The sequence below is a fragment of the Marmota flaviventris genome, chromosome 19, assembly GCF_047511675.1.
Source record: "Marmota flaviventris isolate mMarFla1 chromosome 19, mMarFla1.hap1, whole genome shotgun sequence".
NCBI lineage: Eukaryota > Metazoa > Chordata > Mammalia > Rodentia > Sciuridae > Marmota > Marmota flaviventris.
The window spans coordinates 7,824,012-7,849,755 of record NC_092516.1 but is presented as its reverse complement, the minus strand read 5'-3'; the positions used below and the strand labels follow the sequence as shown (position 1 = coordinate 7,849,755).

General features: G+C 54.6%; 3 protein-coding genes across 10 annotated transcripts in view; 1 reads left to right on the top strand and 2 right to left on the bottom strand.

Annotated features, from left to right (window-relative positions):
• Positions 1–5,521: 5,521 nt before the first annotated feature.
• Ptx4 (pentraxin 4) lies at positions 5,522–8,422 on the bottom strand. The gene is made up of 3 exons (XM_027940672.2): positions 8,333–8,422; positions 6,944–7,601; positions 5,522–6,162 (listed from the first exon to the last, which is right to left on the bottom strand). Exons 1-3 carry the CDS (start codon positions 8,420–8,422, stop codon positions 5,522–5,524), a joined length of 1,389 nt encoding a protein of 462 aa, XP_027796473.2.
• Positions 8,423–10,582: 2,160 nt separating this feature from the next.
• On the top strand, positions 10,583–24,880 carry Telo2 (telomere maintenance 2). 2 transcript variants are annotated; one of them, XM_027940504.3, is made up of 20 exons: positions 10,583–11,089; positions 11,825–12,102; positions 12,747–12,815; positions 13,392–13,539; positions 14,158–14,260; positions 16,104–16,172; positions 16,341–16,482; positions 16,558–16,694; positions 17,312–17,391; positions 17,548–17,649; positions 17,938–18,026; positions 18,180–18,277; positions 18,512–18,628; positions 18,854–18,925; positions 19,805–19,996; positions 20,465–20,541; positions 21,077–21,176; positions 21,467–21,531; positions 21,731–21,846; positions 23,150–24,880. In XM_027940504.3, exons 1-20 carry the CDS (start codon positions 10,755–10,757, stop codon positions 23,251–23,253), a joined length of 2,493 nt encoding a protein of 830 aa, XP_027796305.2. In that variant the 5' UTR covers positions 10,583–10,754; the 3' UTR covers positions 23,254–24,880. The 2 variants fall into 2 exon arrangements, with proteins under 2 accessions (XP_027796305.2, XP_027796304.2); XM_027940503.3 differs by having other exon boundaries at positions 20,450–20,541.
• Positions 23,709–25,744, bottom strand: part of Ift140 (intraflagellar transport 140) — a 74,863-nt gene continuing 72,827 nt past the window's right edge. For 6 of the 7 annotated variants that reach the window (XM_071605429.1, XM_027940495.3, XM_027940499.3 and 3 more), the window contains one exon: positions 23,709–24,385. In XM_071605429.1, coding sequence (XP_071461530.1) covers positions 24,258–24,385 — 128 coding nt within the window. In that variant the 3' untranslated portion in view covers positions 23,709–24,257. The remainder of the gene's footprint in view (positions 24,386–25,744) is intronic. The other variant, XM_027940500.3, reaches the window with a different exon arrangement.

The window sequence follows — 25,744 nt, the reverse complement described above, 5'->3', positions numbered from 1 at the left end:
GTGACCCGCTCCGGCGCCACGTGACCTGCCCGCGTTCACGTGACCGGAGACGGCGGCCGCGGAGGGCCACGCAGAGACGCCTCCCAGAGCCCTTGCGGGCCGGGGAGCCCCAGCCGAGGCAAGCTTCTTCCGCTCGCCGGCGTCGCGAGACCCCGGGGAGGCTGGCGGCTAACGGCGGCCCGGGGCCTGGCGCTGCGGACAGTTGGCGAATAGTCGGTGTCACCTGCTAGATGGCAGTGTCACCGAAGGGGCCGTTTCCCAGTGTGACCGTCCCACCCTAGCTCTCGGGAGCTGCGAGTGGCCGCGCCCCCTGGTGGCCACAGTGTGTGTGCAGCTCCCCGCAGGACAAGAAGCGAGGCACGGTCAAGTCCTCGCAGGTGGCCTTTGGCACTTAGCCAGGACAGAGGCAGTGCAAAACGGGGCGACTAAACCGAGACTAACCGTGGCTGCGCTCTCGGGAGAGCGGTGCTCACCGAGAGTTGGCGCGGCCAGGGCCGCCGCGCAGTGGTAGGGCGCTTGCCTGGCGAGTGCGGGCCTGGGTGCCCTCGCCAGCGCTGCCGCGGGAGCCCGAAGGGAGGATGCTTGGAAAACCACTACTCACAAGGACTCAAGGAGCCCAAACTTACCATCCCGAAGGGCCATGTTTTTGAAGTGAGACTTGCCCAAGATGGAGCTGCATTTACAAAATTCAAAAAAAGTTAAGGTCAAAACCTGCCTGCTTGGGGCTGGGGTTGTGGTGGCTCAGTGGCAGAGCACTTACCTGGAACATGTGAGGCACTGGGTTTGATTCTCAGCACCGCATAAAAATAAACCAACAAAATAAAGATTTGAAGAAGAAAAAAAAAAATTGCCTGCCTGACTTTACTCAAGAGCTGTGCTCACCGTCCATTCCAAAAATGGCAGACCATTGTTGAAGCTCATGTGGATGTCAAGACTATTAATGGGGTAGGGGATGCAGCTGAAGAAGAGTGCTTGCCTAGTATGTGTGACCTCATGATTCAGTCCCCAGCAATGTGAGGGGGGGGGGAATGCTTATTTACTTCATTTGTTCTTTGTTGGTTTTACTAAAAAAAATGCAATAATCAGATTGTAGATTGATCATGTTTGGCACCAAATCTGCCAGATCCAGAAGATGAAAATCATGATTCCAAAGGCTCAGGCAGGAGGATCACAAGTTTGAGATGAGCCTTGGCAACTTAGTGAGCCCCTGTCTCAAAATACAAAATAAAAAGAGCTGAAGACTCCTGGGTTCAACACCTAGTACTAGGAGGGAAAAAGTGACCAATAAATCAATCCTAGAGAGCACTGGGAAAGATGCAGAAAAGGTATCATCTCCATGATGTCCACGTGGAAATGTAAACATGCTGAAGGAAGCCCAGGGTCGTGTTGGGAAGCAACTAGAGCTTCATGGTGAAGGTCTGACCCATCACAGGTAAGACAGGGTCTGCACTGGAACAGGCTGGTGACAGTGAACCCCCAGTCCAGGAATCCATGTGAAATACAGACTTTAAGTGGTGACAAAAAAAGATCACTCTAGGGTACTTGTATATGGTGTGCAAAGTATTAGTCTTACAACTTTTTTTTAGGTTTTAAAAGTTCTTTTGAGTCTCCAAGGCTGAGAAGATAATAGAACATCTCCTTCCCCAAAATAATTCTAAATAGAAACTAAACCCAGAATAAGAGGAAGGAAGTCCAACAGGGTTTTGAATTTTCCCCATGATTACTGTTTTGTTTCTTAGGTTGAACACACTTATATTTTTTGAGACAGGTGTAAGGAAAGTGGCACAGGACACCCTGAAAATCACCCAGACACATTGAAGCCAAGCAGAAGCAAGTTTATTGTTATTGTCCAAAAAACAGATAAGGCTGTCTCTGCGCAGAGAGAAAGCAGCAGACCTCCGCAGAGCCTGGGTTGTACATTGGGGGTGGGCTTAGCCCTTGCTATTGCAGGTGGAGAGCAAGCTTCAAAACCTCTAGAACCACAAGCGGGGAGGGGCATGAGGAAAAGGCACATTACCACCAGCTCCTGGAATTGGCAGGCCCCTGTCTGGGAGCACTATGGTCAGGGTGCAGGTGGGTGGAGGTGTCAGCCTCTGGGTGAGTGGACTCTTGCAGGAAGGGGGAATAGGATGTGGAGCAGGGTGAGGTGTCTGGCCAGAATAGAGTTAGCTTGACTTAACTTTCTTAATTAACACATAGTTATGTTAACAGCCTAACAACAGGGTATCACTAAGTTGTTGAGGCTGGCCTCAAACTTGTAATTCTCCTGCCTCAGCTGCCCCAGTAGCTGGAATGACAGGCATACACTGCTCCCTGATTGCTCTGCAGTGCTTTTTGTGAAGTTACAAAAACAATTTTCTTTCTTTTTCATTTTCGTTCCTGGGATGGATTGAGCCCAGGGGCATTTAACCACAGAGTCATGTCCCTAGCCCTTTGTATTTATTAATTTAAGACAGGGTATCACTAAGTTGCTTAGGTCTTTGTTAAGTTGCTGAGGCTGTCCTTGAACTTGGGATCCTTCTGCCTCAGCTCCTCCATCCCCGAGCTGCTGGAATTACAGGTGTGTGCCGTGGTGCCTGGCTCCCCATGCCCCTTGGGAGCAGGGATCTGCCACCTGACTGCAGGACTGCAATGAGTTGCCATTCAGTGGAGGTCACGGGCTTAGGTCTTCTAGGCGAGTAGGGTTTGGGGGAAGGTGGTGGGTAGGCAGAAGAGTTAAGCAGAATAGTGGCATGGACATGGCAGGTCATGATAAGACTAGTTCCTAGGGTTCAGGGTAGTACCAGGGAGGGTGGACCATCTCTGTGGAGGGTGGAGCTGTTTTCCAAAGATAGTCCCTTCTGGGGACTGGACCCAGAAATTTGCAGGATGAATGCTCTGCCACTGAGCTAGCCACTCCCCCCATGTGTCATCTTAGGGACATATGTGTGTGTCAGAAAACAAATGGGCTGGGCTGAGTGGCTGTGGGAGAAAAGAAACCAGCCCATGGCTCTTTGTTGGAACTCACTTCCTGCAACCACTTGGGGTCATTTTGTTTTCCTTACCCAGGAATGGAATAGATTTGGGTTAAAGGAAGAGTCTGGTGTGTATAGAGTGTATAGGTGACTTTATTTCTGCCTCCAGTAGGAATGGTGAGTCCTGTTGGATACATGTTCAGACTGCCTGGCTCCTAAACCAGACTGGCTTCCCAGATCTGCCTGCCCCAAATTCCCCTCCAGTCCCTGGGCTCTTACCATGCTGTCTGACACTGCCTGTGACCCTGCTCACTTGCCCCAACTCCAAACCCTTGCTCCAGTGTCTTGCCCAGCTGGAGCCCCCACCCCAACAAGCATCCTGAACATATTCACTCTCAGTGACACCCGCCTTTGCAGAATGCAAGGAGCTCCAAGTCTGGGGACTTGACCAAACACTGCTGTGACTACTTGACATCTTTGTTCTTCAGGGTGTGGTAAGAACCTGAAAGTGGGGGAGTGTGTGGAAATAACACCCTGTGGGTCTTCTGCCCTGGCTCTGCACTGGGTGAAGGAAGCTACCTGTTGTCTTTGGCTGAGGATGATCAAGAGTTTTGAAATCAAACCGTGAGAGGCTCAACTTCTGCCAGCTCCTAAGGTCTTGTGCAAGATGGCTATGCTGGGACCTAGCATTCTGTTCCTCCAAAAACAGTGACCAAGCAGATTGCCAGTCTTTCCAAAAGAAAGATGTTAGATGAGAAGCGAAATGGCAGGATGAGGTGTATGAGAAGGAGGGCTCTTAGCAAGAAGCAGGGGTGCACACCTGTGGTCCCAGCGCTTGGGTGCCTGAAGCAGGGGATTGCTTGAGCACAGAGTTCAGAGCCAGGCTGGCTAGGCTGGCCCCCATCTAAGAACTAATCAGAGAAGATGGGGTCTTCATCAAGTTTGACTGCCCTGGAAAAGCAGAAGCCAGTGATTCAGGGGAGTGTCACATGGGCACTCGTGGGGATTTCCAGTATGAAAATACCTCCCTGACCTTGACTCATGAACAGGCAGTGTTGGGGGAGGCCAGAAGTGCGGGGTCCACTGAGATTGGAGAGATGCTGGTGAGACTGCAGTGCTAATTTGGGGCACTGTCCCCCTAGAAGTGTGTGCCTGTTGGCTAGCTGTCTTCCCATGGGTAAAGGTGGCTAGCTACCCAAGGCCTCTACAGAACTGAAATCACCACACATGAGGTTCAGAGGGCCTTAGTCCTCCAGCAATACTCCAGGGTTCTTCCAGGCCTAGGCATGGGCCTTCTCTAATCTGCTTTTGCACTTTTAAAATGGGAAGGCGTGGTGGTGCACACCTGTAATCCCAATGATTCTGGAGGCTGAGGCAGGAGGATTTCAAGTTCAAGGCCAGCCTCAGCAACTTAGGGAAGCCTGACTTAAAATAAAACAAAAGATCTGGATGTAGCTCTGTAGTATACCATCCCCAGTACCACCCCCCACTCCCATTTCATCCCCCCCCCACAAAAAAAATAAATAAAAATGAATAGGGAAAAAATGTCTAGATGAATTTACCATATGGCATTCAGTCTTGGGGACTTGTCTAAAATAAAATTGTGTCCACTCAGGGTTGGGGTGTGGCTTGGTGGCAGAATGCTTGCCTGCCACACATAAGGTCAATCCTCAGCACCACAAAACAAAAGAAGTCCAAAGATCTGTAGGAGAATGCACATAGCAGCTTTACTCATAGTACCTAAAAGCTGGAAATAACCCACATGCCCATCGGCTAGGGAATGATGGACAAAATGTGGTCCATTCACACTATGGGGAGGCACTCAGCCACCATGTGCTGTGTGAGTCCACCTCGGAGGTGACCAGGACAGGCAAATCCATGCAGAAGAGGGTCACCAGTGCTGGGGCAGGTGTGGTCACTACAGGGGCAGTGCTGAGAAGCAACTGAAATACTCGAAAACTACATCATGTGGATGGTTGCACAGGTCAGTATTCTTGCTAAAAGTCTTTGAAGTATACACTTAAATTGGTGCACTTTATAATGTGAAAATGATACCTCGTGAAGCTGATGAAGCAGCATAGCTGGTCTATCCTCGATGTCATCAGCCACCAAGCACGAGAGAACAGGACTGACCAGATGGCCTCAAAGGCCCCCAGTGTGCCTGGGGAGGGACTGTAGTCTTGAGGGCCAGGAAGCACATGCTGAAGCCTTTCCACAGGGATGCGAGAACAGCTCTCACCCATAGGAACCTTTCCCAAGTGCCCTGAGAGGTGGCAGTGACATGGCAGATGCTGTCTTTGCTGTCTCGAGGAAGGGGAACCCCCAGAAACAAGACTTCTGTTGGCCTTTCATCACTTCAAGGCCACTCAGGGTGACCTGAGGCTTTGAAGGCGCAGCACAAAAGAACACCACAGCCTGGGAAGAGGCAGCTCTGGTCTCCAGCAATTCCACCCACCCCACCCCATGCAGGAATGCCCTGGACAGCACATGGGGGCCCTGTGGAATGGGTGGAGGCTTGCTACTCCTGCTAACCCAGAACATGACCACACCCCCAGTAGGGTGAGGCCTTATGGACAGAGCTCCAGACAGGTGCAGTTGGCCCTCTGCACAAACTTGCCTACCCATGAGGCATTGGCCAGTGTCAGGATGGCACCAGTAGGGAGCTCCTTCCCGATGGCAAGGTTTGCAACCTCTCCAGGGACCAGTGCCCGGTCCCAGATGGCCAAGCCAGACATGCTCCCCACAAAGGCCTCAGATCTGTCAAACCCTCCACCAACACTGTCTTGCTCCTGGCCCAGCACAAGGGACCCTCCAGGAGGGATCTCATAGCCCTCCCTAAAGTGGGAGCCAGTGGCCACTAGCCTGCGGTCCACATGGAGCCAGTACTTGCCCTGGACAGATGTCCAGATGATACAAATGTGGTGCCACTGGCCATCTAGCAGCAGCTGCAGAGGCAGCTCCCTGAAGGCTGGGTCTCCGATCACAAAATGGAGGGACCCGGGGATCAGTGAGTCTCGGCCATGCAGTACCACCTTGTTGTCATTCTCTTCAGTGGCGTAGGAGAGGAGGGTGCCCAGGTGGCCAGAGGATGTGCGGACCCAGCTGCAGAAGGACAGAGCTCGTAGGGCTGTGAGGAAGCTGGGGCTGAGGAAGATCACGTTCTCAGGGGAGGCATCCGGGAATGTGAACACGGGACCCAGGTTGCAAACTAGAAACAGAGGGAGGGGGAGTCAGCCCTGCAGCAGGAGCCCCAGAAATGGTCCTCACTCTGGAGGGTGGACTTGCGGGGCCCTGCAGCCACACCTCCTGGAGGACAGCTTGAGCTAGGAAGCCTGAGGGTTCCTCTAGTTCCTCTTGCTTGCCCTCAGGATGTGCCACCCCCAGGCAGGAACTGAGAATGAGGTTAGCCTTCCCAGGGAGCCTTCAGTCCCTAGTTAAGCCTGAGCTGTCTCCTAAGAAGGGGAGCAGATGACCATTAGCACCAGGGCACCTCTGGATGCTGTAACAAATTGCTACAAATTTAGTGTCTTTAAACAGCCTAGGCTTACTATTTTATGTTTTTGGAGGCTAGAAGCCTGATGCAAGTCTTAAAGAGCCCAAATCAAGGTGTCTCAGGACCAGCTCCTTCTGGAGGCTCCAGAGAGACATAATCTCCTGCCCTTCCCAGCTACTGGAGGCACTAGCCATCCTTCCTGTCTTCAGAGTGCATCCCACCAACCTGTCTCTGTCCTCATGTCCCCTTCTCTGACCCTCCCACCCCCCTATCTGAGTCCTGTGTTTACACAGGGCCATCCAGTAATTCAGGACCTAACCAGCTCTGCAAGAGGTGCTTCTTCAACGTGAGGAACAGGGGGCCCAAACAGGGGACCCACAGATAGGAGACCACCTGGATGAGGAGCAGGGTGGAGGTGGCAGGGGCACCACGGGTTCAGGAGGAGCTACAGGAATCTTGTAAGCCATGGGGAGGGGTCCAGGCCTGTGGCACTTACCTTCTCCTGATCCCTGAGGAGGATCCCTTGGGACTGCAGCAGCCCCACCAGGTGCCCAATGGCTGCTTGGGGCTGGGGGCTTCTGTGTGCCCAGGAGATGGGCAGTGAAGTCCCGGGACTCCGTTGGGTGAGGAGCAAGGTCCTGCCTATCTGTCAGCAGCATCAGTGGGCCCGGGTGCACAGGCTGAGCTGGAGTTGGGGCTGGGGTCCACCCTGGGGCTGCAGTGCCAGGGCTGGCCATCTGTAGTTGACCCTCGAGAGCAGCCAGCCTGGCACCCTGGCTGTGGACCTGGTGTGTCAGGCTGACCAGTGCATCCTGCAGGGCCTGTGTGCCCAGGGCCAGGCCTGAAATGACATCCCTCTGTGTCTTCTGCTCCTTTCCTGCCTGTACCCACTGCCTGGTTTTCTCAGTCAGGGCCAAGTCCAAGGCCTGCAGTCGCATGTCCATCTTCCGGCTTCGGTGCTGAGTCTTCCTCACCCAGGCCTTCAGGTGGGCCAGGTCCCCCTGGATGGCGGCCTGTGACCTGTTGACTGTCAGAGCCACAGCCTGGCTCTCCTCTGCCAGGCTCTGTAACTGGGCATCAATGTCATAGGACATGTTGTAGTTGTTGGCAATGCCCTTCAGCTGTGTTAAGGTCACTTCTTGGAAACTCCGAAACTGTAAAGAGGACACAGCAGTTATGAGGGGCCAGGATAGGGCAGGGATAAGGCCTTCCTGCTCACACCTCAGAAGAACCTCTGTGTTCTGGGCTCGTGGTCAGCGCTGCATAGTGACCCTTGCCATGACACTAGGAGATGCAGGTAGGGGCCCAAGCTCAGAGGGGGCGATGGAGCCCAGGCCCCACTGCAGCATTGGGGAGCATGGGTTCACCTTGCAGTCTCTGATCCTCCCCCACATCCCAGGTTCTAAATGGCCACCGCCAGTTGCTTCAGTTGCAGGCAGGCTGGGCTGGGCTGCATGTGTGCTTGACTGGGCTCAAAGCAGAAACTTGTGGTGCTGGGGCACTGTCTGCAGACCCCACACAGGAGTCTGGGGGCCACCCATGCCTTCTGCTTTGAGGTAGACTAGGGACCTCATGGCTCCCACACCCAGTGTTTGTGCCCAGCACCATCGATTCCCTAGACCCCACAGCTGTGCTCCTTAGGCCTTCCAGAGCCTCCATACAGACTCTGGTCCCCTGCCAACCACACATCACTCCGCTTATTTTCAGAGTAGAGCCCGGCAAACTCTTCCTGGTTTTCAGTTGTAGGGTAGGGCACTGCTAACTGCTAGCAAGAACCACAAACTGCTTGGATTCTTGGCTCACAGTTCACACCTGCCGCTACAATTGTTCAACATCCAACCTTCATTTGTTGCCAATTTTAAAAATCCAAGAGTGGTACACCTACCTGCTCTTCTAGTCTACGGAGCCTCTCGAAAAATGGTTTTCTTTGCCCTGCTGATCCAGCTTTCTGCAGTGAAGCCCCATGTAGATACATGGGCACCAAAACCAGGAGGAGAGACAGGGTCATCCTCCCTGGCCAACCCATGCTGAGAGAAGAGGGTCTCCAGCAATCTCTGCAGGATACAGGAGGTGGCCTCGGCCCCAGTGTCTGCCTCGGCCCCAGTGTCTGTCTCGTCCCCCACTCCTCCTGGCTCTCCAGTTGAGCGGTTTTCCTTCCATGGCCCTGGCTGGGGGTCAGGCACTTCCTGCCATCTTAGGGAAAGGCATCTACCTTCAAGCCTACTGGCTCTGTGGGTCCCAGGTTCCCAGGGAAACAAGCTTAAAACAGTGCAAACAGCTTTTCTGGAAAGCTACTCTGCTGGGGCAAGGACTTGTCTTGTGAGCTCAGAGGTGGGCGAGCACTGATGGCTTTAGCAGAAGCACATCGACTCATGTTACCACCAAAAAGTTGAAGAAGGACAGGGAACCCAGCAGGGGCCTGGAAGTCACTGGAGTCAGGTCTGTGTTGGTGCCAGCATCCCAGCCATGCCCAGCCACATCCTGTGAGGCTTTCTCCCCCTTGGAAAGGGAACTGAAATGTGATTGGCCATCACCTTATTTTTTCCTCAGGACTGGGTGATTTTAATTTTTATGTATTTATTGTCTGTTTTTTCTTTTATGGTGCAGGGATTTGAATTACGGGCACTCTACTACTGAGCTTCATCATCAGCTCTTTTCTTATTTTGAGACACGGTCTTGCCAAGTTGCCCAGGTCCTCCTACCTCAGCCTCCCAAGTTGCTGGGATTATGGGAGAACACGATGGTGCCCAGCTTGATTATTTTTTATTTTGTCCTTAGAGAGGGTCTCACTCTGCTGCCAAGGCTGGTTAAAGCAATGCTCCTGTCTCAGCCTTCCAAGTTGTTGTTTCTTCTTCTTCATCTTCTTCTTCTTGGTACCAGGAATTGAACCAGGGTTGCTTAACCAGAGTCACGCCCTCAGTCACACCCTATATATTTTGAGACAGGGTCTGGCTGAGTTGCTTAGGGCCTTGATAAATTGTGGAGGCTGACTTTGAACTTGCAAGACCCTTTCTCAAGATAAAAAACATAAAGGGCTGGGGATGTGGCTCAGTGGTTAAGTGCCCCTGCGTTTAACCCCTGCCCAAGAAGGATGCTTGTATGTTTGTGGAATGAATATGTTTCCAGATTTTCCCCCACATTCACCTCTGCTGAAATGTCACCCCTTCCCAAAGGGGAAGCCTACCTACTCTCCAGGGAGGTCATTAGAACATTCTAGTTTTTTATTTTCCATCCTGGGGGCAAACCCAGGACTTCATGCACTCCCAGCAAGGATTCTACTACTGTATTACCACTTTGCCTCAAGGGGGTGCTCTGATAAACCCAGCCTAATTCCCTCTTAAGATTGGGAGCCATCTCCTCACAAGGCATGAAAAGTTAATTCCGGCTTTACTATATATTACTGCGATTTCTAAACTTGCTTGGAATGCCTGCCGGTGCTTTGAACTCACCCATGCCTGGCTTTCCCTGGCCAGATAAGGACCCTCTCTGAAACTAGTGGCGCCTCATAAATTCTGATGTTGGGATCTAAATTTACTCCCTAAGTGCTGGACCATTAACCTGCCTTTGTGTTATGCTTGTTAAAATCCTGTTATCTGTAAGTTCTCAAGACTCCCGCCCCCCAAACACTTTTTGCAACTTTCTGAGCTATAAAGGTGCCCTCCTAGAGAGCTGCAGGGCTGTCTTCTGTCCCCACTGGTTTTGGGAGAGACAGCCTCAGCCGGTAGGAATTACAAGCTTGCTTTACTTTGATTTAAATTGGGGTTGGTGGTCTTTTTCTTTGAGTGATGGTTAATAGTTCCACGCCAGGATGTCCAGGAGGTTGGCCGCCAGCCCTAGGACCTAGGGAGTCCTCGACACGTGGCTAGAGCAACTGTGGAACGGAACCTGAGGCTTCACCTCATTAGTTTACACAGCACCTTCCCAGCGGCTACCAGATCCCATCACCCGCCTCCGCTGCGTGCAGCCTGCACTCAAAGCGTTTGAACTCAAGCGCGGTGGAGAGCAGAGCCGCTGGGGAGCGCAGGCGCAACCCACAGTCACGTGGCCGCGGGTCCCGGTCCCATCTAGAGCACACCCACCTCCCTCGATCGGACCCGCCCTGCCGCGCAGGCGCACACGCGCGGTGCCGCCTGCCTTTGCAGATTCGCGGAACCCAGCGAGGAGCGGCGGGGGCTTTGAAGGCCGCAGTCACTCCTCACGCGGGGACCGGAGCTCGCGGCCGCCCGCCGGTTGAGGCCGGGCCAGGCCGGGTGGCCGGTGCGCTCAGGGAGGGATCCCGCTGCCCCGGACGCCCGGCTGCCGGCAGCATGGAGCCCGCGCGCTCTGCGGTCGGACTCAGCGTCCGGGAAGCGGTGCACATCCTCCAGTCTTCTGAGGACGGTGGCCGCGTCCTCTCCGCCCTGGAGTCCCTGCAGCACTATCTGCGAGGAACCGGGGAGCCCACGCTGCCGGGAGAGCAGGAGGAGTTCGCCGCCAAGCACTTCGCTGCCGTGCTGCGCTGTCTGGTCGGCAGGCTGAGCCCCCGCTGGCTGCAACTGTCGCCCTGCGACCGGCTGGAGCAGCTCTGGGACAGCTTCTTCCTGGAGGGCCCTGCTGACCAGGCCTTCCTAGTGCTGATGGAGGCCATCGAGGGCACTGCCGGGTGAGTGAGGCTGGGGGCTTGTGCAGCGGCCTGTGACTTGGAAGCACAGAAGGGCCTGGGGAATTGCAAACTGCAGGGTTCATCCTGGAAGGTGCCAGGGAGAGAACAGAGCCTGCGACCTGCTGAACCCCCTGGAACTGATAGTGACTGTGTTCTCTAAGATGGGGAGGACCTGCCGGCATCTCGACCTTGCAGGACGGCCGAGGAGGGGTGTTCACATCACAGCAGGCCCCAGCCAGCTCCCCTAGGCAGTTAGCATTGCTGCTTCGTGGTCCCAGCCCTGCAGTGAGGCTTTCTGGGCACAGTGGCAGCTCTCAAGGCCTCTTGGGATATTTTCAGGTTTTCCAGGGAAGCACAGCTTTTTTGACACGTGCCTGCCATGGACCCCCCAGCCCCAGGCAGTTCCCATGTTCAGCATCAGATCACACACAGATCAGTCCTTGTGAGGACTCTGAGGAGTCTTTGAGAAGCTGGGTTTTTAGAAGTTGCTGTGATTAAAAGCATGAACTCTGTGAAAATCCACGCAGAGCAAGGGAGGAGGTGGTAGGGCCCAGCTGCACTCACCCCATTTGTATCTGATTCAGGAGTGGAGTACAAAGCGTGTTGTTTCAGCTTATGAGTTAAGACAAAATGTTACTGGAGCTGTTGGGACTACCTGTCTAAGGGGGGCTGTGGAGACTCCTTTGGCCCGGAGCAGGCTTAGGGGCTCTGCCCGATACACCTGTTCTTGTTCAGCCCCAGCTTCCGTCTGATGAAGATGGCACAGCTGCTGGCCAGGTTTCTGAGTGAGGGCAGGGTAGCGGCCCTGATGGAGGAGCAATGCCGGCCGCAGATGAAGCCTGGCTTTCCCCTGCTCCAGGAGACACTACTCAGCAAGGTGGTGAGCCTGCCTGACCACCTGGGCAACCATCTGCAGAAGGATAACCTGGCCCAGTTCTTCCCCCAGAACTACTTCCCACTGCTGGGTGAGGAGGCTGTGCGGGCGCTGCAGTCAGTGGTGGATTCTCTTCGAGGTGAGTGCTGTGTCTCCCTGCCCCTCTTCTCAGCTGTCATTCCCTCCTTCTCCATCCACTTCCCCTGCCAACTTGGGTTTGTCTCATATGCCTTTGGTGATGGCATTTCAGGCTCCCATGGCAAGGTGAAGGTGCTGGGAGGTCTTTGGGTCTGGAGGCAAGTGCTGCTGGTGGACTTGCTCATAGAGCACTAGGTATTATCCTGTGTGCTGTTTGGGGCTGGCTCTGCCTCTTCTGGGCCTCACGGGCATGGCTTCCAGTTTCAAGAGAAAGGAGTGTCTGGGGCAGTGTGATTCCATGGGTCAGTGGCCTGTAAGGCAAGGCCAGTGGGTGGATTTGCCTCTTCCTGCAGTATGGCCCCTCCCTTCTTATTTCTATCATGGGCTCACTCAGGCATGAGCTGCACCTCAGCTCAGCTTGTTTAACTCTGATTGCTTAACTCAATCTCCTTGTGGTGCTGAGTTCCCACTGTGGTTCACTGTCCTTCCATGTGCTCAGGCCCAACACCCTAAGTCCCCTGTGACCTGCACCCCTGTGGGACTCAGAGCCCAGGAGGAAGCTGGCACCCTCAAGTCTCTGCAGGTCTGTCCACCTGGTCAGGTATTGTGTGTGTTGTCCCATGACCTCCTTGCTTTCTCTCCCAGGTGGCCTACACTGTTCTGTCTCCTTTGTGTCTCGAGTCCTTGGGAAGGTGTGCATCCAGGGAAGACACAGTGAGTAGGGCCTGCCTTGGGGGAAGCAGCACCTGTCTCTCCCATTCAGCCCTTGGGAGAGGTTGAGAATCACTGCAAGCCCCTCAGCAGCAGTGGGAGCTGGTCCCAGCCTTCTTTGGGGTCTCTATGCTAGCCCTGGGTCCACAGAGGTTTGTCTTGGGGCTTAGTTGTGCTCTGGGGGGTTCCCTTGCTAGCCCTAGGTCCACTGAGGTTGGCTCTGGGGCTCAGTTGTGTTCTGGGGGGTCCCCTTACTAGCCCTAGGTCCATTGAGGTTGGCTCTGGGGCTCAGTTGTGCTCTGGGGGGGTCCCCTTGCTAACCCTGGGTCCACTGAGGTTGGCCCTGGGGCTCAGTTGTGCTCTGGGGGGTCCCCTTGCTAACCCTGGGTCCACTGAGGTTGGCTCTGGGGCTCAGTTGTGCTCTGGGGGGTCCCCTTGCTAGCCCTGGGTCCACTGAGGGCTTAGAGCTCTGGGGCTCAGTTGTGCTGGCTGGTGAGCCATGGTGCTGTGTACACTGGACCAGTGGTCCCCTGGCTGAGTGCAGCTCCTGAGGCTCATGTCCTCTCTGTGTCTCCTCAGAGGAGATCTTGGGCAGGTTGGTGCCCCAACTGACAGCACTCACCCAGGGCAGCTGCTTGTGGCAGCGGGTCTGCTGGCACCTAGTGGAGCAAGTGCCGGACGGGGCCATGGAGGCTGTGCTCACAGGGTTGGTGGAGGCCACTCCAGGGTAAGCAGCACAGCACTCTTTCCAGTCAGTGCATCTCTGGGGGTGGGGGGTGGGGAGTGGGCTTTGTGGCAGCTGCCATTCCCTGTGCTGCTTTTCCTGGTGGCCCTGCTGTAGCCAGTTGTCCTGTTGTACTCCCTGGGTGCGTTGGCTGGTGCTGCCTTAGTATTGCTGATTTAGGCTGGCCACTGGTTGTGCAAATGCACACACTGATGGTGCCCACCTTCATCATTGCCAGTGGATCCTCCACATGTGTCCACGGCTTAGTACAGAAGGTCTCCTGCCCGGTGGGTTCCCCAAGTCCACACGCTGGGGGAACCATAATCTCTGCTGAGGCAGCAGCTCTTTTCAGACTTAGAGATCCTGTTTCTTTCTCGTGAAAACAGTGTAGGTGTTCTCCCAAGCCCTATTGGACAGGAGGACTGTGTGAGAAGCAGCCCGCATACGTTTTTGACATTCAGGCCTGGAGGAGGAAAGTTAAGGACCCATTGAGGTTATCCAAGGCCCACAGTGAGCAAGTGGCAGGGCCAGGCTGTTGGTGCCATCAGAGGGTATGCTTTCCCAGCCTGCCACCCACCTCCTAGGCACTCATGACTGGCTTCTTCTGACCCTGCTTTATAGGCCTGAGGTCCTGTCACGACTACTGGGGAATCTGGTGGTGAAGAATAAGAAAGCCCAGTTTGTGATGACCCGGAAGCTTCTGTTCATGCAGTATCGATGCACGGTGAGAATGTAGGGCAGGGCTTGGGCTGAAGGCCACCCTTGGTTACAAGAAGAATCACTATTAAAAGTGGAGGCTGACTCAGTGGAAGAATGTGTACCCAGCATGCACAAAGCCCTGGATTTGATTCCCAGCCACAGAAAACAGGTAGAGCAGTCACCTAGGAATTGTCAGTGAAGCAGCAGCACTGCCCTGCCCAGCTGCAGGCCCTGCTGCAGCAACACCGAGCAAGCCCAAGGGGGTTAGTGCCTTGGGACTTGGTTGCTGAGTGCTTCCCAGACACGGTGCAGCTGTCTCTGTGGCTTGGAGTGTAGGCTGTGACTGGAGGGCTGTGGTGGTTGGGCAGGGGAGAGCAAGAGCAGATGTCTTGGCCTGAGGAGGGACCAGCAGTGCATTGATGCCCACAGTGTGCCCAGCTCTGTCCCAGGTGGACAGAAGAGCCGTAGTCTCTCCTTGAGGAACTCACGTTATAGGCAGGGAGACAGTGCTACCTGCATAAACCATGGTATATAATTCATAGCATGGCACATTTGGCACTGTGGGACCTAGGGGGCAGCCTCAGTGCTGCAGGGCTCTGCAAAGACCTCTCTGAGGGGATCTGGCAGGTGCAGAGCCATGGTCCTGATAGAGGTCTGGCCAGGAGGATTGTGTGGCTGGCTTCTGAACACTGGTCCCAGCAAGCCGGCTGGCAGTGGGCCCTGTGCCCCAGAGAGAAGGAGGTGTGGCAAGGGTGGGCTGCTTCAGGTTGGGGTGGGCAGCTGAGGTTTAAGCAGAGGCATCCAGACCTGACTGTGTTACCCAGACCCACCCTGGCCTCTGTGCAGAGGATGGGTGGGGGCCAAAGTGGAGGTAGAGCCAACTCACCCTGGGTGCTTGGGGGTGAAGCAGGCAGGAGTTCTTCAGAGCTCTAAGGATGACGCAGGTTCAGCAGCCTGGATCAGGAGGCCTGGCAGCCTCTTGAACCCTGGCTTCATGCCCTTGGTGGGGTTCAGAGAGGCAGGCGGATAGTGCAGTCCAGGCAGACAGAGAGCCAGAGATGGCCCCCAATCCCTGTGCTATAGGGCATTTGAGGCCCCCAGAATATAGCCAACCAATGGGATAAACCCAAGTACTGGCGTGAACATCTGGCAGTCATTCCGGGTGATGGGGCTGCTGGACCAGAAATGAGTAGCAATAGAGAATAACGGTGCTACAGCATAGTGCTAGATAAAGTGACCCAAGCCCCACCCAACAAACATGATGGCACCACCAGCTGCCGTGAAGCATGCCTATGAGCTCAGCTACTTGGGAAACTGAGGCAGGAGGATCACAAGTTTAAAGCCAGCCTGGCCGACTTAGTGAGGCCCTGTCTCAAAATAAAAAATAAAAGGACTAGAGATGTAGCTCAGCAAGAGACCTTTCAAAAGGAAAGAAAACAAAGAACAAAGAGAAAGCTGAACAGCAGAGCAGGCAGTGCTGAGGTGGAAGGTGCACCTGGGCTGAGCAGAAAAATCCAGGACCTTTGAAATGTAGCAGCTTGATGGTGACTGGTTTTCAAACATGGATGAGATAGAAAATTTCCTTAGAAAAGTGTATGTGCCCAAGCTGACGAGTGCTGCTCTGGGGTATGGCCTAGCAGGAGAGCACTTTCCTAGAGTGCTTGAAGCCCTGGGTTTGATTTCCAGCACTGAGGAAAAAACAAAAACAAAACTGACAAATGCAGAAGCAGAGGGTACTGAGGAGTAGTAGGAGGTGGAGGGCGGCACTTACCATACTAGTCCTCAGCCTGGACTCCTGGGCATGACACGCTCACCCTCAGGAGCCTCATGCAGCCTCTGCCTCATTAAGGACACCACTCTTGTTGTAGACACCCATGCTGCAGAGCCTGCTGGGGTACCTGGCCATGGACAGCCAGCGGCGTCCACTCCTCATACAGGTAAGTGCTACCTGCCTCTGACCCTGTGGTGACCCCAAGAGAAGGGAAGGCTGGGGGTCCCAACTTTGCTCCTGTTGGAGCCTTTGGGGTGGCTGTGGACACCAGCACACGTGATCCTGGGCCATGGCAGAACTGCTGCCTGACAGGCTGGTGCTGTGCTGCCTGCAGGCGCTAAAGGAGCTGCTGGAGACCTGGGGCAGCAGCAGCGCTGTCCGACACACGCCCCTGGCTCAGCAGCGCTACGTCAGCATGGCGGTGCTCATCTGCCTGGCACACCTTGGGGAGCCAGAGCTGCGGGACAGCCGGGAAGGTGAGCAGGTGGTGAGGGCACACCCCCACCCCAGGCATGTGAGAACCCCTCAGGATGCATGTTTGGTGCTTCCAGAGTTGCTGGCCAGCATGATGGCAGGTGTGAAGTGCCGCCTGGACAGCAGCCTGCCTGCCGTGCGCCGCCTAGGCATGATTGTGGCCGAGGTCATCAGCACCCGGATCCACCCTGAGGGGCCTCCATTGAGATTCCAGGTGAACAGGCTCCGGATCTCCCTGTTACTCCAGCTCAGTATGTACCTCCCCTCCTGGGGCCCAGGCCCATGGAGTGTCCCACATTGGCTACACTGAGGGCTGAGGCCTAGGAGTGGTGGGTGTCAACCTCAGCTCCTGGTGATCACAAGGATCAGGGCTGAACGCACCAGCACATGTTCCTCAGGACACAATCCCTGGAGGTGGAACTCCAGAGAGGTTGGGGTGAGGGAAGCTGTTGCCCTGGGGCTGGTCTGCCACAGGCTGCTCTGGCCAGGCAGAACAGTGACTGGCCTCTCTGCTGCCTGCTTCCTGGTGTGAATGCCACTTGTGTGGCCAGCATGTTTCTCTGACTGCTGGGCCCTGCCTGGCCTTATTGCAGACATCCCCTCCTCCTTGGGACGTCTTCAGGGGATCAGCCTCCTGCAGAGCCCCAGCTCCTTCATGAGGAAGTGACTCTGTAGCCTTGGCACATTTGGAATTTGCTCTAGAAAAGGACAGGCTACTAAACAGGATCCAGACGTTTTTAGAGGAGGCCTGGCTCCAACTGTGTCTGACTGCAGTGAAGTGGTGTCTGAAGCCTGGTGGGTGTCAATGACTGGTATGTTTTGTATTTACAGTATGAAGACGATGAGCTGAGCCGTGAGATGCTGGCCTTGGCTACTCCCCGGCCTGCGGGAGACAGCCCCTTGGAGGCAAGGTGAGGGTCTTCACATCCCTCATCCCCACCCTGTGTGTATGCACACCTTGTCATTCTGGATTCCATTCACAGGACAGGAGTTAGGGAAGCAGTGGGTGGAGGTGCTGGGAGTGTCCCCACAGGCAATCCTGAATGCTTGTTCCTCTTGCTTCCCAGAGGCTCATCACTGGATCCAGTTGTGGCAGAGACCCCTGCAGAGACCATGAAGGGTAGTGTGCCCCCAGCTCAGCTGCAGGGCTCTGACTCGGAGCTGGACAGGTAGGGCTGGGCTTCTGTGCTTGAGGGGTGGCACTGGCTGCACAGCAGAGCTGAGCTGTGCAGGTCACCAGCACAGTGGGGTGCACGCTGTGGGGTGGCTGTGCCAACCCCCAATGCCTCCTTCTGGTCTGCAGCAGTGCTGTGACTTTTCAAGGCTCTGGGGACTTGGGGAGTGAATTTCAGCATTTTCAGGACTTGCCCTTGAGGAGGGGTACATAAGTGGCACCGGAGTCCAAGTTTTTTCACTGAGAGTGGGCAGTTCCATTGTCTATTTTGTCTCATTTACAGTGACGATGATTTCATCCCCTACGACATGTCAGGGGACAAAGAGCTGAAGAGCAGCAAGGCACCTCAGTATGTGCGGGACTGCATGGAAGGTGAGCCTTGGTGGGGTCACACTGCAGGTCTCACCTCACAGCTATTTCCTCTGAGGTCTTCCCACCCTGCCCCGACACGCTGGGTCCATCAACTAGCTGCCCCTTGTTCAGGGTTGGGGCTGAGATGACTGAGGCCTTCTGTGTTCTGTGTAGCACTGACCACATTTGAGGATAAGGATACGGAGCGCTGGGAAGCTGCCCTGAAGGCCCTGGAAGGCCTAGTCCGCAGGAACCCTGAGGCCACACGGGAGGTGAGCAAGAAGAAGGTGTTAGAGCAAAGGGGGAGGTTGCTAAGTACTCTGGTGGCAGGTCCCCTACGATGGCAGCTCTTCTTGTGCCATCTGCATTCTGGGTCATGGAGAGTGGGGACATCTTGCTGGCTGCTGCACGTCTCCAGGAGACCTGGAGCCTCTGCTAGGTGGGCAGCAGGTGGGTGGCCCAGGCTCTGAGGTGCATGTAACATACTGACTGCAGCCCTCATGTAGGTGAGTGTGGAGCTGGCCAGGGTACTGTTGCACCTGGAGGAGAGGACCTGTGTGGCTGGATTTGAGGAACTGCGCCAGAGAGCCCTGGTGGCCGTTACAGTCACAGACCCGGCCCAGGTAAGTCCCAGTGTGGGTGGCCCCACAGTGGGGAGCACTCTGACAGCTCTCTTTACTAGGTTGGGTGTGGTGTCTAGAGGGTGTGCCCTGTGGCCTGGTCCTCAGTGGCCTCTCTGCCTGGCTCAGGCAGTTGAGTAACTGACCTCATGCAGGGTTGACTGGTGCCTGGAAAGTGTGTCTATGGCCTGGGCCTGGCCCTCATTGGCCTCTCTCTGCATGGCTTAGGTAGCTGAGCACCTGACCTCACAGTTCTATGCCCTGAACTACAGCCTCCGGCAGCGCATGGACATCCTGGATGTGAGTGCCTCTAGACCCCTCTCCCTGTAGTCAGTTCCAAGCTGCCCTACTGTGGGGAGGTGAAAACCTATGTGGACAGTGACTAAAGCCTCCCCAAGTCACTTTGTTGACCTGAACGGGCCAGGTGACTTCTGTCTGCTGTTTGAGTGTAGCCAAGTATGCAGGTTCACCACTGTTGGGACCAGGAGCTCTGGCAGCTGAGTTCCTTTGTTTTAAATAACAAAATGTACCACTTAAATATAAACAAAATGTGGCGTCCCCGTGGTTGAGGATCATCCAACTATGAAAAAGAATGAACCAGTGCATGAGACGTGTGGGAGGAGCTCGATGCCTGCTAGGCCCTTGGCGAAGGACCGCCTGTGGCAGGACTGCCAGGAATGGTGGCCTCAGAGCAGGGCTGGGCTCCTAGTGCTTAGTGAGGAGCATGGTCTCTTAACACCATAGAATAGCCGAGAGATGACTACGCAGGCAGCGTGGGCCGTCACCCTCATCCCGAGGCTCTGCCTGTTGTGGGTGTTACATATATGCAGTAGCAGCGAGTCTGCTCTCCTGAGACTGGCTCGCTTGCTGAGCATGCTTTTGGTCATTCTTTAAGGCTGCCTTCTCCAGAGGAGTGGCTCTGTATGGAGTCCGGGGAGCCTCAGGGAGAGGTGGTGGTTGGGTTGGGTGTGCCCCACCTTCTTGCCTGCCCTCCCAGCAAGGCGCAGAGACCCACTAGCACTGGAGATGACTTTCTCTGTGACTTCCAGAACACCTGCCTTGTCAAAAGACTGTGAGGGCTGCTGGGTGCTGTTGCTGGTCTGGGGCTCTGTGGGGCTTGGTTTAAAGACTGTCCTTCCCAAGAGCCACAGCACGACCCTGGTTGCTCCTCTCCTCTAGGTCCTGACTCTGGCTGCCCAGGAGCTGTCTCGGCCAGGGCGCCTTGGGCAGTCTCCCCAACACAGTTCCCTGGGTCCCGGCACCCAGTGCTCACCAGCACTGACTGCCTCTCAGTTTGGCAGTGTCATGGTTCCTGACTGGAGGGTGGTGGTAGAAAATCGGATCAGAAGCAAGACCCGGCACTTCTCCAAGGTCAGTTAGGGCTTTAGTCAGGTCCTTATAGGGAAAGGGCACTCTGGATGGTAGGATAAGCAATTACATTCCTCCAGTGTTATCTGTGCCAAGGGGGTGGCAGGAGCCTAGGGCAGGGATGGCACCAACACTGGTGCTCCTTTAAGTGAGTTTATGGTACAGATCAAAGGTAGTCAGACCAGTGTGGATTTAACATGTGAATACAAATGCAGAAGTGAGAAGTCCTAGAGTCCCGAGGGGTTTTCACCCAGGGTTGGCCCTGCTTTCCCTGGGATGTCTGGTGATGAGAAACTGTCATGGGGTGGTAGGGGTGGAGGCCAGGAAGCTTACATCCCAGTGCCCAAGGGTTGCTGTACCATGAGGCCTGTCCAGCTCTGAATGTATTGCACACAGGGTTGGGACATGAGGCCAGGCACCTCAAGCAGGTTGGGGTGTTGTGCTTGTGTTTGACAGGGCTCTCCCTGGCAGGAGCCAGCAGGTGGCCCCAATGAATTCGCCTCCGTGGCTGGCTGTTTCTTTTTCCCCCTCCTTCATCATTTTGACAGGTGAGTGGATTTATGATGTCTGGACACACTCACTGGCTGGAGAAAGCATCACAGCATGGGGCCTGAGTGGGACTTTGGGCAGGAACATGTTTGGTTGTTCTTAAGTTAATGTGAAGTTTTCTGGAAGCGTCCCTCTGCCATTAAGCTTTGCAGTGTGTCAGTCACTGTTGTGTCCGACTACTCCTGGTCTCAGGGTTATGGATGGACTGGTAGTGCCCTGCATGCTCTCCACCCCGACTGCCACTTGCTCACCTCCTTCTGCCTTGGCCAGCCCTGAGCTCCCACCCACCATCAGGTGTGGCCCTCAGGCAAGAGTGGAGAAGCTGTGCTTCTTTCTCACTGAGCCCAGCATATGTGCTGGGCATCTAGGAACACTTTCTCCCTGGCTCTACTGGAGCCTCGTGGGGTTGGGTGGTGACTAGAGCAAGAAGGCTCTGCAGAACCTTTGGACCCAGGCTCTCCCTCTGTATCCCTGGGGCTAGACAGCCAGCCTTGAGGTGCCATGGCTCTGCCACTACTAGATTCTGTGTTGCAGGCCTCTAGTGACCTTTGACCTTTTGGGAGATGACCAGTTGGTTCTTGGAAGACTGACCCATACTTTGGGGGCCTTGATGTATCTGGCAGTCAACACGACAGTGAGTTGGAAAGTGGGAATTTCAGGTCCTGCCACATCTCGTTCACCGCTGCAGAGTGTGGGCTTCACCCAAGTGTTCGCATTGATGGCATGTGTGGCCCTACCTGTGGGAGGGGGTGATGGCCACGGTCATGGGCCTGGAGCACTGCATACCTGACATTCTCCCTTTACCATGGCCCTGAGGACAGGCCTATGTGAAGCTGCACAGGGGCATCAGATATGTGTCTTTTGGGTGCTGGGTAAGGGGAGTGGCAAGCAGAACATGGTACCCATACTTCTGCTGGTTTTCAGGTGGCTGTACGCATGGGTAAGGCCCTGCTGGAATTTGTGTGGGCCCTTCGCTTCCATGTGGACACGTGAGTGGGCTGCGGGCTGCGGAGTCTCTGGCAGCAAGGTGTGGGCTATGCGGTGGGAGGTAGCCTGACCAGGCCCAATGCGCAGTGTTGCGGATTGATCTGCTGGACTCAGGGAAGTGTCCCTGCAGTTCTGGCAGTGCTGTTTAGGGGCTCTGGCCACATAGTTGCACCTCACCTTCTCTAACTTCTTGCTTGGTAGCTACGTGCGCCGGGGCTTGCTTTCTGCGGTCTCTTCTGTCTTCCTCAGCGTGCCTGCAGAGCGATTACTAGAGGACCTGCCAGATGAGCTGCTGGAAACCAGGTCCTGGCTGGCAGGTGAGTAGCCCTGGCTGTAGCGGCCAAGCAGGCAGGACATCTGGGCATGTGAGAAGGCTGGAGCAACCTAGCTTAAGAGTGGGCATGTCCCTCCCTGTTGTGCTGAGAAATATGGTTAACCTAGCATGGGGCAAAAGGGGGAGAGGACAGTCATGGCTGTGGTTGCTTTGGGGAATCCACTGAGGTTCCTGATAGAAGGCTATGCAGGTAGTGGAAGTGCTGGGAGCCTGCACCCAGACTTAGAGGTGCAGTGTCTGCCGTACTTTGTCTCCTCCTCCCAGCTCCAGACACTGAACACCCCCCAGGCTCCTGAGCTGGACCCATGGACAGGCCCTCCAGCTGCCCTGGGATGCTCTGTGATGTCTTTTTCTTTCCATTTGACCCCAATACAGGGTCCAGCTGAGGCTCCCACGTGACTCATAGCTGCCCTGCCTCTTGGGCTTCTGGCTGGGCATCTTCTGTTGCTGTGCTTTTCCTGCTGAAGCCATGTGGCTTGTGGAAGGCCCCACTCATTAGGCCCAAGTTCCACCTGCTTGTCAGGCATCTGGGCCAGGCAGGGGCAGGGTCTTTACATGCTGCAGGTGCCCCAGGTGGGCAACTCTAGGCAGGATCATTGTAGGAAGACTGCCTTCCCATTGGTGATAGCGAGGACTTTATTGGTGTCTGTTCCATCCTAGCTGTGGGCTTCTTCCCTGCCTAGCTCCTGCCATGGCAGGAATGGGCATTGTCCACAGGAAGTGGAACAGATGAATCATTGGGTGCCAGGAAGAGCCAAGAGCAGGCTTGGTGGCTGTGGAGAGGGTCAGCCATCATTTGACCTCTCCCCAGCACCTGGGCTTGGGGTGCCAGGTCCCAGGAGCACAGCTTACCACCAGAGCTTGTGTCTCAGAGAAGCAGAGGGCTTTATCTCCCTTGAAGGGAAGTGAGGGATGCCCAGAGCCTCTGCCTCCTTTGTCCTTGTCTACCTGTGGCCTTTGGGAAAGTCCCAGGCTTCTATTCAGGACCTGGCTCCTCTCTCTGTGTCAGTCCTGGTGGGGTGGAAGCACCAGCTATGTCTCCTCACATGCAGTCTGGAAGAACTGCAGGAGCTCAGGGCTCATCTCCTCAGGCTGGTTTTAACCCAGGTTGGTGCTCAGGATAGCTGAGCTATGTGACTGGACTGTGGCCTGGTTCCCTCCCTCCCAGTGGAGGTGTCTCCATCACCTGTCCCACGGTAGAGAGCCCTTTGCCAGGTGAGTGAGGTAGGTTGTTGGAACAGGAATGACTGGCCCTGCAATGTACTTGTGTTGTTTTTACCTGGCAGATGTGGCTGAGAAGGATGTTGATGAGAACTGCAGGGAGCTGGCCGTGAGAGCGCTGCTGCTTCTGGAACGACTCAGAGACAGACTCCTCTCCCTTCCCTCCTAGTCCCTGATGGACCCTAGGCATTCCTGCTGGGTGGGAGGAAGGCTTCAACAAGTGGACCCATGTAACACCTGAGTTTGCAGTTTGACCAGGTCTGGAGGGCCATCCGGTCCCAGTGTGTGCATGTAGGAAGGGTGTGTTCAGCTAAAAATATGGAGGGCCTCGCCCTGGCCCCCACAGGCAGAGCAACCCAAGTGCTGGCCTGCAGCTCCCAGTGGGCCCTGTGGTCAGGGAACGCCAGAAGCAGGAAGGAAGCAGCTGCTCAGAGCCCAGTAGCAGAGCAGGCTTGGCCCTTGGCCCTGTGGCTCAGTGCTGTCCCAGGAGAATAAATAGGGCAGGAGGTATCACAAGTCTTCCTTTGTGGTTTTCAGTGAGCAGGGACTTCAATTCCTAGAGGACTGTGAGATGCAGCCATGAAAATGGAGTGCAGTGTGAGGCAAAGGGGGGTGGAAGGGGCCTCTGAGAAAGTAGGCTTTATTGGAGTTGTAGGAGTATCAACATCTGTTGGTAGGTGTGATCGTCAGGACTCGGGCCTGGCCACAGTGGTCCCTTCTGAACCATCCTGGAGCCATCTGGGTGTGGGTGTGATTAGCAGTGATGGGCATCTCTAAGACACAGGTGCAGCCTCAGTGCACCAAGTTCTACAAGTTCCTTCCACTCCACAACTGGTAGTTGGGAGAACCTGGGAAAGCTGAATCCACTGAATCCAGCTCCTTTAAAAGGAATTAAACCAAAACACCACGGAAGCTGCCAAGTGCCCTGAGGCAGGAACGCTGAGGGAAGGCTTAGGGATACAGGCAGTCCTCTGCACACTGTGGGCTGGGCCCTGCTTACTTGTTATGTTATGAACATGTTTTTTTTTCCCCCTACAAAAAAGAGATGACTAGAGACTGGAAATTCCAGAAGCAGATCTCAGCAGCAGGACAATGGCCAAAGCCCATCAGGGGCCATTCTCTACCTCCTCTATCACCTCATCATGGTCCTCGATGCTGTTGTGGCGGATCCGCTCAGGCACTACGCGTGTCAGAGGGAGGCCCAGGCCCTGATGCACGGCATCTACTGTCTGCTGGTCCACGTAGTAGGACATGTTGGCAGAAGGAAGTCTCTTGCGCATCTCCTCGAGGTACCTGTAGGCCTAGGGCAGAGGGAACAGCTGTTACTTAAAGGCCCAGTGGACACCTCAGCATATGAGAGCCAAGGGAGCCATCTTGTCTGTTCACTGTAATAAGGTCACCTCAACATGAAGTACCCACTCTGTCCCAGGGGTTGTAAGCAGGGAAGCATGCGTTTTGAGGTTTCTGGTATTTACAAGGGGACATGTGTCCCAGGGCAAGGTATGTTTCATGCTGTGGCCAGTATGAACAACTGAAAACCAGAACCCCAGAGAGTCCTCTGGCAACCCAGAGCAAGAATGTGGTCCAAGTTCCAGAATTGTATTCCCTCTAAAACTGTTCCCTGGATGGTGGTGGACCTGCTGCAGGAGGGTGGATTCCATTTCCGTCTACTGTAGCACATGTACTTGCTGGAATGCAGGGCAGGCATTGTTTATTTGTGTAAGATTTATCCCAATTCTATCACATCTCCTGTGTGAATGGTCCTTGATCCTAGGCCTGTAAACTGGAAATGTCAATGGGTTTCCTGTGTGATTTCATCTGGTCTTGCCAGGGGGACATGTGGAAGGGCACAGTGGTGACACTCATGATGGAGCTCCAGGGCCAAGGCAGGATGGGCCTTAGCCTCCTCAGAGCACTATGCTTAAGGCCTCTTCATCCTCAGGGAGGGACACATACAAATGGGGGAGGATATATGGGGCTTTATGCTGCTTCTAGGGCTCACTCCCATGGGGCACATGAATTCAGAATGTGACCAAAATTTTTAGCAGCTTTTAAATTGTTAATGAGAAATAACAATTTGATCTTAGTATTTAAGGCTTAAAGATGGTGAAATACTTGGAACAATTTTATTTTGGATAGATAAAGCTAGTAAGCACAGAGAAGAATATGAAGATCATGTAAGTAAAGGTAAAATATGCTTTCTGGAAGGGTCACTGACACTCTCATGCAATCAGCCTTTATGCAGAGAACTTGCTAGGGGTGGAAGGCAGCCCAGTGCAATGGAAGAGTGTTCTCCTGGGTGTTCACAAACCACCTTACATACATCAGGACCCATGCTGGGTGTGTGGGACAAGGTGAGTGGGGCGGGAGTAGAGCCTGGCCACAGCAAGACTCAACCAACACAAGAGGAGGGAAGAGTGAGGAGCTGAAAGACCCTGGAGTAGAGGTTACACAGCCAGGTCCAGTGAGTGTGCTTATTCAGTTGAAGATTAGACTGTTGTTGGGATGAAAATAATGTCTAAGATGAAAAGTTTAGGTGGGATTAACATTGGTGGACATGACAGAAGGAGAGATGATGAAGCCGGAGCAATAGCAACTTCCCAGAATGAAACACGGAAAATACTGGGGGGTGAGTGGACAGAAGAGTGAGTAGAGCCAGA

What these genes read in the sequence shown, in the direction of transcription:
- Ptx4 (XM_027940672.2), bottom strand. Translation starts at nt 8,422, where the DNA reads ATGTATCTACATGGGGCTTCACTGCAGAAAGCTGGATCAGCAGGGCAA. An exon ending in TCCGTAGACTAGAAGAGCAG is followed by an intron (nt 7,602 to 8,332) that starts GTAGGTGTACCA and finishes TCCTCTTTACAG; the next exon opens with TTTCGGAGTTTCCAAGAAGT. An exon ending in TCCTCAGGGATCAGGAGAAG is followed by an intron (nt 6,163 to 6,943) that starts GTAAGTGCCACA and finishes CTCTGTTTCTAG; the next exon opens with TTTGCAACCTGGGTCCCGTG.
- Telo2 (XM_027940503.3), top strand. Translation starts at nt 10,755, where the DNA reads ATGGAGCCCGCGCGCTCTGCGGTCGGACTCAGCGTCCGGGAAGCGGTG. An exon ending in AGTGGTGGATTCTCTTCGAG is followed by an intron (nt 12,103 to 12,746) that starts GTGAGTGCTGTG and finishes TTTCTCTCCCAG; the next exon opens with GTGGCCTACACTGTTCTGTC. An exon ending in GGCCTCCATTGAGATTCCAG is followed by an intron (nt 16,695 to 17,311) that starts GTGAACAGGCTC and finishes TTGTATTTACAG; the next exon opens with TATGAAGACGATGAGCTGAG.